The sequence below is a fragment of the Dendrobates tinctorius genome, unplaced genomic scaffold (genome assembly GCF_039654945.1).
Source record: "Dendrobates tinctorius isolate UK_male_01 unplaced genomic scaffold, ASM3965494v1 ptg000139l, whole genome shotgun sequence".
In the NCBI taxonomy this organism is placed as follows: Eukaryota; Metazoa; Chordata; class Amphibia; order Anura; family Dendrobatidae; genus Dendrobates; species Dendrobates tinctorius.
Genome location: NW_027361807.1, coordinates 8,676,612 through 8,690,000, shown reverse-complemented (window position 1 = coordinate 8,690,000; position 13,389 = coordinate 8,676,612). Strand labels below are relative to the sequence as shown.

Here is a 13,389-nt window from a genome sequence, read left to right as displayed (position 1 = left end):
TAGTTTCTAAATCAGCTTCTTTATGAAGATTAATATAATATTACATAGAATACAATATAATACATTATATAGGACTGAAATGCACATTAGGCAAAGAAACCGCGGCGGTCTAACCTCCGCTATTACTGTGGGTAAGACGTTTTCCGTGATATTTTCTAACACTATACTTGTATGGTAACTGGATTGAATTCAAGATACGGTAGGAGGATGGATAAGTAGTTTTCCTGCTATATGTGAGGAGCCATTAACTTCATATCTTGATCCATTTTTTCATTTCCTCTGTTTTGGTATAGGCTTATGGTAGAATAGTGCTTTTGTGGTTGTGTTCTGCGAAATTCCTTTTTGAACCCTATCCGATTAAGAGATCATGTTTTTAATATCACTTTTCAATAAAGTGGATTATTTACTAATTACTGACAGTGTGCAGAATATCGATGCTTTGTAGTTACCAGTATAACAGTTCGGGAGGTTGGCAGCAAGTGGAAATATGTAAGCCAAGGTGTAACGTGTATAACAAAATGTTTGTTAGTTACCGCATGTAAGATTTGTCTGACTGTTCTATTTTACATCATTTTATACATTTCTAACGACTTATGCATGCCAGTGTTTTAAGCCCAGATACTACCTCTATGTGAAAGGGTGCTGTAATATTGTACTCCTAGAAATCTATGGGGCTCCATTATACCTGTGCTGTCCTTTGCATACTATGTAACAACAAAAGGTGACATGATTGGATGCTGAGTTTTACAGGGCAGATATTTTCCTCTAGAAGATTTTTTTATATGGGAGGATATGGACTTGTGCACCGACCCTGCCAGATCCCTTATTACAGCACCAACAAATCACAGTGTATTGCCAAGTAGGCTTTGTCAGGTGGTATACGTACATACATACTTTTCCTTAGAAGTATTTATTTAACATTTTCATTTTTCACCCATACAGGAAAAAAAATTACAATGACATCAATTTGTAATCAATATGAAATCTCAATTGCAGTCCTATGTCACAATGTAAATCATAGCTAAAATACATCCATATGTATGAGCCCTATGTCCATAACATCATGTATACAGAGCATCATATGGCAGTATATTGAGCATAGGCCATGACAAGAATTGTGATGTGATGATGCATGTGACCTATGTAGGGATCAATGGTGATTTTATCCTATCATGCCACATTCAAGTTTTTTGCTTTTGTTTTTCCTCTCCGTATTCTAAGGCTTAGAATGCCACAATTTAATTTACCATATAATGCAGTGGAAAATGGGAAAATATTCTTTGTTTGGTGGAATGGAGAGAAAACACAAATCTTCTGTTGTTGCTCAGATATGACACATTACGGCAGTGTTATCACTTTGTGTTTTTGCAGGTTTTTTTGGCATGAAAAATCTGATCTCTTGGTAGTAAAGCAGCTGCTTTCAAAAAGTAGGTTTTGCTACATTTTTGCAGTTTGTTGGTACATTTTTGCCATACTTTTTGTTGAGGATGTTATGTGTCATTCGTCTTCCTCACATGTCTAATAAGGTTTGTTTTATTCACCAAAAAAGCAGCAAAAATGTATACCTGCATTTTTTGCAACATTTTTCTACTTTTTCTTTGCTTTCTATGGATGAAAAGATGACAAAATGTACAAAAAACAGCAAAACACATGTGAACACAACCTACATGTTACATTCAATATTCATAGAGCATTTTAGGTTTTAAAAAAAATAAAAAAATCTTCATAGAAATGTGATTTTGTTGCCCTATTTTGAGGCCCATGACACTTTTTTCTTTTTCAGATAATGGAGCTGTATGAGGCCTTTTTTTTGTTTGTTTAGGGGCAACCACTAATTTTTACAGGTATTATTTTGATATACTTTTGACTGCTTTTCATTCCATTTTTTGTGAGGCAAAGTGACCAAAAATAGGAGCACAACATTGACAGACATGTAGGCAATATGCCCCCATCTTCCTTGACCAGTGACAAACCACAAGGATCAAGCGGTCACATCTCAGATGAATAATAGAGGGATTTCTGTTTCAGTCATTAGATATCAACGGTAAGGCCGGCATCACACTGATGATTCTCTATGGGGTAGCTCCCATCAGCCGTATATTTCTCGCGTATGTTTTACGGTCCGTGCCAATCGCAGCATGCTGCGATTGTCTGCGTACTACGCTCGTAGTACACCAATGCAAGTCTATGGGTGCGAAAAAAAACACATTACACACAGACAAGAGACAAGATGTGTGACTTGCGAGAAATACGCACCCACTGTTCTTTAGAAAAGCCGGCAATTCAGTGTGCGATACAGTAAAATCACACTGACAAGTTTAATAAAGAAACGAAAGAATAGCTATATACACATAGAATATATATATATATATATATACACATGTCATTGAGACACACATTAACCCATTAGCCACCGCTACAGGGCAATGGGAATAGAGAGCTTAAGTGCCAGAAAAGGCGAATCTTATAGATGCGCCTTTTCTGGGGCATCTGGGGGCAGATTTTTGTAGCTGGGGGGTAGGGCAAAAACAATGGTCTCTCTCAAGGCTATTAAATTCTGCCCTCACTCACCTGCCTTACCTCTCTGGTTGCGATTTTGACGTGGGAGCCCACGCATTTTTCTCCAACGAATTAACCCCTTAATTTAACACCTAGACGTCCCAAATTTTACATGTAAATTTTATATGTAATTTAGCTTTCTCCGTACATGAGCCACTGACAAGTGGCATACATGTACGCCTAATTTCAGGAAGGGCATAAGCACTGTGTGTATTATGTTAGCAGCAAATAGGTAAAATACCACCTTCAAAAGAAACCTGTCATACTCAGTAGCGTAGCTACTGGAGGGGCAGAGGAGGCCATTGCCTCGGGCCCAGTCACATGCAGGGGCCCATTGGGAGACATGGCCAGTATCTGATGTGTTAGAAAGAGAGCAGTACAATGCCGGCTCCCGTCTGACAGACTCTGAACAGTGGCAGGTTGTAGAGCCTGTCTGTGCAGTGTATGGTGCTGCTGTATCACCCGAGGAGCTCCTTCCTGGCCGGCAGCCGCTGCAGTTTCTGCAGGCTCTGGTTGTCTCAGCCACTCTGGGTCCTAGTGTTCTCTGTGTGCATACACTGGACACTTCCTGGTCCTGCCTCAGTCACTGCCTGAAAGCTTCATGGTAAATGGGGATGGAATTTATACAATTCATTCAGCATAGGCATGTTATGGTCACTGTGGGGTGAATGTGAGAGGATGGAGGGATTGTGAGGCAGGGTGACAGGGCACGGGGGTGAATGTGAGAGGATGAGAGTATTGTGAGGCAGGGGGATAGGACACGGGGGGTGAATGTGAGTATGGGGGTATTGTGAGTGAGGGGGACAGGGCACTGTGGGTGAATGTCAGAGGATCTGGATATTGTGGGGGCTAGGACACTGGGGGGTTAATGTGAGAGGATTGGAGTATTGTGGGGGAGAAGCAACAGGGCACTGGTAATGAATGTGAGAGGATGAGGGTATTGTGAGTGAGGTGGACAGGGCACAGAAAGTAAATGTGAGAGCATGGGGGTATTGTGAGGCAGGGGGACAGGGCACGGGAGGTGAATGTAAAGATGGGAGTATTGTGAGTGAGGGGGACAGGGCACTGGGGGTGAATGTGAGAGGATGGGGATATTGTGGGGTCAGGGGGACAGAGCACTGAGGCGTGCATGTGAGAGGATGGGCTGTTGGGGTGTGGGAGGAGGACAGGGGGGAGGTAGGGGGCTTATTTTACTTGTGAGCTTGTTAATACTTTAATAATAGATTAATATTTCAGTATTATTATAACAAGGTATAACAAGAGCACAGACAGACGGCCATATAACTCATGTGAGGATCACACCACAATCCTCGGACTGGCTGGTACCACTCCTGACATGAGCATGACAGCTGGAGAAGTTGACATGCCGGCCTAGGCCAGATGGAAAAGATGGGAAAGTGAATGACTCCACCAGAATGAATATCCACTGTAAGTCGCCATCTATAACTGTGCAGTAATCTCTATATGTCCTGCAGGACTGGTATCTACCACTATATGTCACCATAAGGCGGTAATATCAGTACTGGTCTTTGTATGCACTTTTATTTTCAATAACAGGGCGGTCATCTCCTGAGGTTCCCCTATACCACCATAGTTATAATCATGATTACCTGGTTAGGGGGCCACAGGTGGACACAGACAGAAAGGGCCCCTGTGCAAGAACAATATATGATCCCTTTGCAGCCCATGAGCTCATAAAATGCAAAATTGCACCTTTTCTGGAGGTAGAAATGGGCCCTTTTACCTGTTGCGCCCATGAGCGGCCGCGCAGGTTGCTCCAATGATATGTCCTCCTGTTAGGGGCCCGCTCAGATGTTTTGCCCCCCCAAGATGAACACCTAGCTATACCTGTGGTCATACTATATAGATAATTATAATGAAAGAATCTTCTCTTAGTTGGATAAGTATACTATACCATATGCTTGCTTCTATATATAAATATTAATCAGTAAATCATATTAATAAAAGCTTACCAGTAATTTCAAAATTTCACATCCAAGCTGTTCTGCTACTTTTCCAATTTCATCACCAACTTTTTCCTACAAAAGAGAAACAAACAAAAAAGCAATTAAACGAATATTGTGAAAGTGGTTGTGAGAGCAAGATTTACTTATACTTTCTACTGCTACTACTGAAACAAAAATGATAATCATAAAATACAATATTAACAATTATGATATTGCATGTAAGTGAAATACCAGGAATTGTGGAAGGCTCAGGATTTCATCAAAGGTACAACCTGCATCAATCTGGAAAAGTATAATAAAGAGTTGATACATAATTTTATGTCATGAAACTTATGAAAAATAAAATTTTAATGTTATAGAATATATGCTTTAAATATTGTATTAAACATCACCAGAGCTGCGTGCAGTTCACATAAGAATTTCTTGTATAGTTGTTCATTTTGAGCTTTCTGTAAAAAAAAAAGTGAAAATGTATATATTTTAAAAACATAATCATGATCATTTTCATCATCATTACCATCAGATAAAGTTATATAAATAAATAAGAATATAGATTTTACTAAATTATATAAAACCATATTATCATAAATTACATGTTACATGTCATGTGCCCCTAACAGCCACGGGTGTAATCGTGATTCACCTGCCACTGTTAACATGTTAAATGCCGCTGTCAATCTCTGACAGTGGCATTTAACATGGTCACGTCAGAAGCGCATTTCTAACCCCACCCATTAGCGCCCCTGTCACATGATAGTGGGGTGCCCATGGGTTGGCATGACAACCGGAGGTCTGCAGAATAACAGTGCTGCCAAGTGGCTGGCGTTCATAGAAGATGAGCATTTTGGCTACACATAGCAGGGCTGAAGCTCTGCTAGATGTAGCACAAGCAAGGAGAAGATCACAACTTCAAGTCTCCTAAGAAGGCTATGGAGGCAAGAAAAAAAGTAGAAAATATATATATATATATATATTATATATATATATATATGAACAAAGGCAAAGCAAAGTTCAGCAATGACGTGAGCAATCCAGGATGCTGTTAAAAAATTTTTTCTTTCTTTTATTCATAAATCCATTAAAATGCAATGGTCCAAGCAGTTCAAAACAGCAATAACGCAGGAAAGTCGTGCAGATAGGACTACGTGTTTCAGCGGTAGAACCCGCCTTCTTCACGGTCCAGAATTCTGCATTTTAATGGATTGATGAATAAAAAGAAAGAAAAATTTTTTTAACAGCATCCTGGATTGCTCACGTCATTGCTGGACTTTGCTTTGCCGTTGTTCACATTTGTATGGATGGACTCCTACATCCAGATCCGGGCACAACGGAGTTAACCAGGTCAGCTGAGGTTCCAGGTGGTTCACAGGAGTGAGCTGGTCTACATTGTTGGATATATATATATATATATATATATATAAAAAAATATATATATATATATATATATATAAGCTCAAATCACCCCGCTTTTGCACCTTTCAAAATAAAACAATTAAAAATATCAAAAATACGCATATTTGGTATTGTTGCATTCAGAAACGCCCGATCTATCAAGTTGGTGAAAAGCCATTATGTCAGTAGACCGTCCTCCCTTTTTGGGATTATGGACAGAAGGAAAGGTTTTTTCCCTTGCGGTGGATGCCTGGCGTGCAGAAACCATGAGCGATCCACGTCATTTTCGTCATCAGATGGCCTAACTAAATACAACATCAATATATCACATGCACCACAACTCATGTTATATATTATGCCACATGTGGTTGCAATTTAATATACGTAGGACTAACATCTCGTGAGTTGCGAGTGCGTACGTGAGAACACGTGAGAGACATTGAGGAGTCTCATGAGGAGGATGACGTGGAGGCTCTGAAACCGATTCCAAGACATTTTCTTCTTAAACATAGATATAATCCTGCGACCCTTAGGATTAGGGGAATTGATCGGATTAGGATAGGGATTCGTGGTGGGGACACTATGCCCTCCCTCCTTCAGAGGGAATGCAAATGGATTGTCTCTTTAAACACCCTTTCACTGGCGGGGTTAAATGAACAATTAAGTTTCTCCCTTTTTTTATGAGTTTTATGTTAATTGGTGTCTTTTGTCTTTGTTCTTTGTTTTTAGCTTTTGTTTTTCACTTGGAGACTGTGTGTCCTCATCATATAGTGCTGCACGATCTCATTGGTGGGGGTAAGACTCTGTGGATCCATAAAGGCATTGCTGTTTGTCTCAAGAAGAATATATAAAATGTTCTCACTATATTGCGCTGCTGGAGAAATACTAATTTTCTTCTAGTCATATTTTATGTTATTGATGTTGTTATTGTCACTCATAAATGATGCCTTATTGGCACTTAGTATGTAATGCACTTTTTTATATCATGTATCTATGTTTTGGATATATATATGTGTGCAATATATGCATTCATATATATGCTTAATCCCTTATAAATGTATATATATTTGCTCCTATTTATATTTACAGTATTTATGGCACTATCACTTTATATGATTGCACTGTTTTTGTTATTAATATAATAATATCTAAATATTGGTACCGCTGGGTATCTTTATCTAATATGAGGTGTGCGGTATATATTCTTCAATAGAACAGGATGATAAGCCTATGTGAAGCCTCCATTAATATGCTGTGATTTATCCCCCAGTGATATGTGTATTCACTATCTTTACCGCTAGTGTTCATGTCTGCGGTGATGCTGGGCTGGAGGCGTCCCACCGGCGCCGCTGGATGATGCGCGCATGTCAATCACATTACCAGGGCAACCCTGTGACATGCGCGATCTCTCTGGCGCCGGGTGTGACGTCACATCCGGTTCACGAACCCGGAAACATGCGCCGCTGATTAGCGCATGATCGGGCACCTGTTAGTGGCCCATAAGATGAGGACCTTTTGACAGTAGACACCGCAGCAGCCCCCGGAAGAAGACCACGCGAAACACGCGTAGGGGCACAGTGTGTGGCGCTCCTGACAGCAAATGGGTGAGCAATGATATGGAGGTTATGACCTGAGGACTGGTAGCAGGGCACTAGTTTTAAGTTTACAGCTCAATGGAGAATTACTTCACTTATGCTATCTAGCATCCTATGGGGCCTGTGGAAGATAATAGCACTGGCTGTAGATATGCTAATTATGTTTGCTGTTAGCGACCCTGCACATAGTTGCACCTTTGTCTCTTTGTAATGCATTTGTCATACATGTGGTTGTTAATCTTTGTCTATGGATATTTTTATACATTGTTTTGTGAGTATTAATAAATAATGATGGAATTTTATAGGTGTATATAGACTCCTTTCTTTTTTGGTTTGTTAATATAGATGTAGCACAAGCAAAGAGAAGATCACAGCTTTAAGTCTCCTAAGAAGGCTATGGAGGCAAGAAAAAAGGTAGAAAAAAAAAATATATATATAAAAGCTCAAATCCCCCCGCTTTTGCACCATTCAAAATAAAACAATTAAAAATATCAAAAATACACATATTTGGTATTGCTGTATTCAGAATCGCCTGATCTATCAAAACAAAAAAAATAAATAAACCAATCAGTAATTGGCGCAATGAGAAAAAAATTCTAAATGCCAGAATTATATTTTTTGGTCTCCACAAGACTACAGTAAAATGCAATAACAGGCGGTCGAAGCATCATATCTACTCCAAGATAGTCTTCACCCAGCCCCAGATCCTGAAAAATAGAGACACTACAAGTCTCAAAAAAATACTGCTATTTTATTGTTTTTTTTACAAACTTTGGATTTTTTGGTTTACCACTTAAATAAGAAAGATAAACATTAAGTCTTCTGGGATCAACCCTGTATTGCTGGACCATTTCTATGTTTAGCTTTGATACGTTCTACCCATTGACTTTCATTGGGTTTTTCATAGTATAAAAACATGTGAATGTTCCCGAATTAATGGGATTTCCCCAAAGAAGAAGGTGTTTGAGAAAGAGTTTATAAATATATAATAAAATGTTATTTATTAGACAACTTGTCTATTCTCTAGCATGTCTGTTCCAATTGCCCATTTTTTAGCTATTTAAAGCACATGTAATGACATAATAAATCCTCATAATGTATAAATCACATACCTTCCCAGACATGAACAGGCAAAGTAACTCTTGCAGCCTGTCAAGGGACCCGGGTAGAGACCACTATTAAAAATAATAGTAATTATTATCAACAGAATAACATTACAAGCATATTGCATAAAAGGAAAGTTGTGTTTATAGTTGGGGCATCCCTCCAAAAAGAAAATCACCAAATTAAATAATAAAGAAAATCATGGAATAGTAGGGGGCTCAGTATGGTGAAAATTACATCATATAAAATATGTGTACACAAGAACCAATGACTAATAATGCATAAACTTTATTAATTTGAAAAACTATATATAAAAATGTGGCAAAAAAGTGGGAAACCGCAAAGTGACGCCATACACCCACAGGATAGCTATACGGAGGCTGCACCAATAATGTGTGATGTAAACATCCCAAGTGCTAAAAACAGTGTCTTGACTCAAAAAAGAGACTCTAAATGTGACACATGAGAGGTATTGTTTCTATTGTACTGAATGTATTATGTTATTTCATGTTCTCTGTCCCATTTAGAGTCTCTTCTTTGACTCAAGGCACGGTAGCACTTGGGATGTGTACATCACACATTATCGGTACAGCCTCCGTATAGCTATCCTGTGGGTGCATGGCGCCACCTTGTGGTTTTCCAATTTTAGCAACCTTTTATATATTTTTAATCATTGATTCTTGTGTACACATTAAACATATTGCAGTGTACAAACTACTTGACATGAAGCTGGTTAATTGTAGAAAAAAATAGTATAATTGTATTATTAAAATAAGTTCTCCACCATTAGAAGTGAGGAGGTGTCATGGGCCCCAACTGTATGGACCTGTGAGGGTAAAAAGTCATAGCGGCTTCTGCCCCTTCATTGGAAGGGGTATTTGGTATTGAACGTTCACGGATTATATCAATATTACTAGCTATGATGTGATTACCCCTTTAGGCTTTTGAAATTGATACATTTTTCAGCATAATATAACATTTATATCCTGAAGCTACTGGAGAAGGTAACAGGTGGCAGAACCCCACTGATCTAATACTAATGACCAATTCATTAGATAGGTCATCAATGTCAATATCACATGCCCAGACAACCCCTTTACATATTTAAATACTTACCTTAATAAATCGCTCAAGACAATTCTTTGGTATCATGGTCCCTTTTGATGCAACTACTAAATGAAATGAAAGAAATAAGAGTAGAATACATATATATAAGTAAATTGTTCCTGTGTCCATCTTATGACCTTGCTGTATTTAGTCTTAGATAAGGAAAAAGGAATCTCTATGTTTACTGGACAAAAAGATATTTTCTGTTTTGATATATGAAACATGCACCTTCTCTACGTTTACTAGCCACAATATAGGAAAGGCAGGGAAAGCTAGGCTTACACTTAACACCAAACTCCCCAACCACTGATAGGATGAACTTTGGAAAAGGTATTAAAAGATTAAAGAGCTGGGCCTTCCAAACAAGCATAAGTTTCTTATGTACATTGTCTAGTTTTAATGTATTTTTCCTTTTCAAGAAAGCTCTTACGTATCCACAGAGGTCTTTTTTAAGCAATTGATATACAGTAATTAGTACAATGAGACTAGGGAAACAAATAATAAATTACGATGTATGACAAAGTTATATTTTTTTGTATCATTCGACACAAAAAGGAAAAACGGATTTTATATCGAGCTTTAAACTATTGTTCACCTCCCACTAAGTGCCCCTCCTGCCTTAGGCTTAAAATGCATAAAAACTGAAACAAAATGTCAAATCGTATGCCTAAGTAAGAATAACTCATTGTAGTCATTACTCACCTTTCCTTCCACCTGCCGGGACCAATGCATTTCCCGAATCTATACAACAGATGTTAAACATATTTTGTTTAGTTCTACTTTTACTTAAAATATTAATCTATAAACTATATTATTTGCCATTTTTTTAAATAAAAAATAAGTTCATGTCAGCGTCATATCTTAGCTAATTTTCCACTAAGAATGGATTCATAAAAAGAACTTACCAAGGAGGCAGCTCAGAGCTACCAAAACAAAGACAATTGCAATCTTCATTATGGAAGATGGTCAATGTAGGTTATTCAGCAAGAATATCCAAAGATTTCTTGGGAATGGTTTGAACAACGTTGAAGACCTATTGTATTTATACCTTTGAATGAGACCTTTGTGTCCACCCACTGACATTAAACATGACCTTTACATCAGCGAAGGTTATGAAATATTCCCATTTGCCATAAATTTGCCATTTTGATGCCTCTCAAATTGCCTATCATAAGAACATATGACGCAGTGGTATTCTTTTCAAACATGTTTTGATGCCAAAAGATTAAAATTTCCTACATCATTTATAAATGTAATTCCAATCAAATATTTATTTATCACAATCACCTGATATGTACAGCAGTATCATAGAAGGTTTACTTCCAAAGAGATTATTACTTAAAAGCCTAACTGCAATTTATGCCAAAGCATTTTTTTCACTTGTTTATTGTTGTCTTCCATGATCTATAATGTTTTTTTCACAATGTAGTCGTGTGAAGTGTTGTTTTTAACAGATGAGTTGTATTTCTCGGTGGCATCATTTTGAGGTAAGGTATATAGCTTTTTTTTAAAAAAAAGAATTAATTGATAATAGGAGGGAATATAAACAAAACTCAATTTCTTTCTTTTAAGCTTTAAATGTTTTATTATTATGTGCTATGCTTTTTTATGTGAGGAGGTACTCAAAAGAAACATGAATTGTCTTCTGGAGGGCAGGGCAATTGTAATTTGGGCTTCTGTCACTAAGTTACTGTTTGTCAGATCATTTGCCATGGACATTCACTTGCATTTCGAAGTCCTCACCAGGTTTTTGATGCTTGACCTGCAACGGACATCTGTCAAGCCTGGACAAACAAGAGATGGGCCCTGAGCCTTGACTGGAGTGGACGGGTTCATGGACCTTGATTTTCATTGATCTCGGCTTTGAACTTTGACCCATGTCATCTGGTTCAAGGACCTTGACCGGCGGTGTCTGGACTCGGCTCCCAGGCATGCAGCAGCCCACTGGATTGACTCTCCTGGTAGGCTCTGGAGTCTCTGCCTCGATGTACCTCTCTGCGCATGTCCTGGTCATCTCTCTGATTGGCGCCAAGTCTCTCCATGCCTTGCCACTCTGGATTTTTATTTTGGGGAACTGACCAGGTGCTTAATTTATAACCTTCCTTCCCAAAACTCTTCCCCTTTCTGTTGGTTCTACAGTGATCTGATTAAGCAGTAGATTTCAGTCTCCAGACATGAATGCTGCATAACACAGGGATCTCCTCTTCTGTGGTGTACCCTCTTCACTTAAAGCAACACAGGGGAGGCAACATACAGAAATAAAAGTTACTAGGGAATAAAAAACCGCTGTGCAGACGGTGCGGATTTTTCCGCACGGTTTTCCTGCGGTTTTGAAACCGCAGAAAGAATTGACATGTCAATTCTTTCTGCGGATTCAGATGCGGTTTGCCATCTCCTCCATTGTGGAGATAAAAAACCGCAGAGCAATCCGCAGGTAAAACCGCAGGTCTTTTGACCTGCAGATTTACCTGCGGATTTTACAAAATCCGCGTGACCAAATCTGCACCCCATTCCGCAGTGTGTGCACGTAGCCTACCAGATAGGTTTCCAACCCAGTCAGCGCAAAATCATTAGCAGCCTTGCAGTGCTGGAGTCCTGAGTTCCCAGTGTGAGCATACCCTTAACAGCAAACTGGTGTCAATAACTTTGCTAAGGCTATGTGCACACGTTGCGGATTTGCTTGTGGAAATCTGCACGTTTTCTGCCTGTCTTGGCAGAAAACGCAGTTGAAATTCCCTGCGGATTTGATGCATTTTTATGCAGATTTGTAGGCTAAATAAAGATAAATTATTTAAAAAAAACACATACACACACACACACAAACAAGCTTGAGGTTTAGTACTGAACAGGTGTCAGCCAGATACCATCATTAATAAAGCAGGACATAAAGAGTTAAAAAAAGACACACTGTTGGGCTTGGCAGATCACACTAAATAAAATAACTAAATAAAGTGTGATCGCAACCCAGGGTACACCGTGTAGAAATGACAAACTGCTGCTACTGAGTAATAGCGGACGCGTGCGGCGAGCGATCTCGAAAAAACACAGGGTTAACAATCACCCTGTGTGAACTGAAGCTAGTTACCCAACTCTGATAACTTCTCAGAGGGGTGAACTCCCTAGACAGGACGGTGCAGCTAGATGCCAAGTTTATAAGAATAGCGCTAAGTATGATCCCCTGTTAACTTCACAGGAGGATGCAGCCCTCACACAGGGCAAGGAGACAAGCAGTGAACACAATCACAGTGTATGCACACACACAAACTCCTCTTCAGAGGTGCCAAAATTCTAAAGGCTAAACGCCTGCCCTGAATTCACACAAACTCCTTTCCAGAGATGCCAGAATTCTAATGGCTTACCTCGGACCCTGAGCGCATGCTGACAAGTTCACACTGCCGTTATGTCCCACACACACGCATGACATGAATGATACTAGCAAGCCGGTGTGCGCCCCTGAGATCCTTTTATATGTACCGCTCAAGACCAGTAGGACAGGACCTTGCTTGTTGATCAATCTGGAGCTGCCACTTCACTACAGCAGCTGACGACCGACTACCAATGAGATGTCGCCACATCACGAGCATGCTCAGAAGGGTGATTTCTGGACTTAGACTCCAGAGCGTCCGTTCGCCACTGGCTATCGCTGGTTACCATAGACTTGGCTG

The 13,389-nt window shown here is 39.3% G+C and overlaps 1 protein-coding gene across 2 annotated transcripts in view; it reads right to left on the bottom strand.

Moving 5' to 3' along the window:
* The window catches only part of LOC141048970 (ranaspumin-like), a 19,661-nt gene extending 6,491 nt beyond the window's left edge, over nucleotides 1–13,170 (bottom strand). The window contains exons 1-7 of one of the 2 annotated variants that reach the window (XM_073545051.1): nucleotides 13,084–13,170; nucleotides 10,427–10,465; nucleotides 9,734–9,789; nucleotides 8,626–8,688; nucleotides 4,919–4,975; nucleotides 4,758–4,808; nucleotides 4,533–4,598 (exon numbers count right to left, since the gene is read on the bottom strand). In XM_073545051.1, coding sequence (XP_073401152.1) covers nucleotides 4,533–4,598; nucleotides 4,758–4,808; nucleotides 4,919–4,975; nucleotides 8,626–8,688; nucleotides 9,734–9,769 — 273 coding nt within the window. In that variant the 5' untranslated portion in view covers nucleotides 9,770–9,789; nucleotides 10,427–10,465; nucleotides 13,084–13,170. Of the gene's footprint in view, nucleotides 1–4,532; nucleotides 4,599–4,757; nucleotides 4,809–4,918; nucleotides 4,976–8,625; nucleotides 8,689–9,733; nucleotides 9,790–10,426; nucleotides 10,466–10,629; nucleotides 10,734–13,083 lie in introns of those variants that run through there. The other variant, XM_073545050.1, reaches the window with a different exon arrangement.
* Between the last annotated feature and the right edge of the window lie 219 nt (nucleotides 13,171–13,389).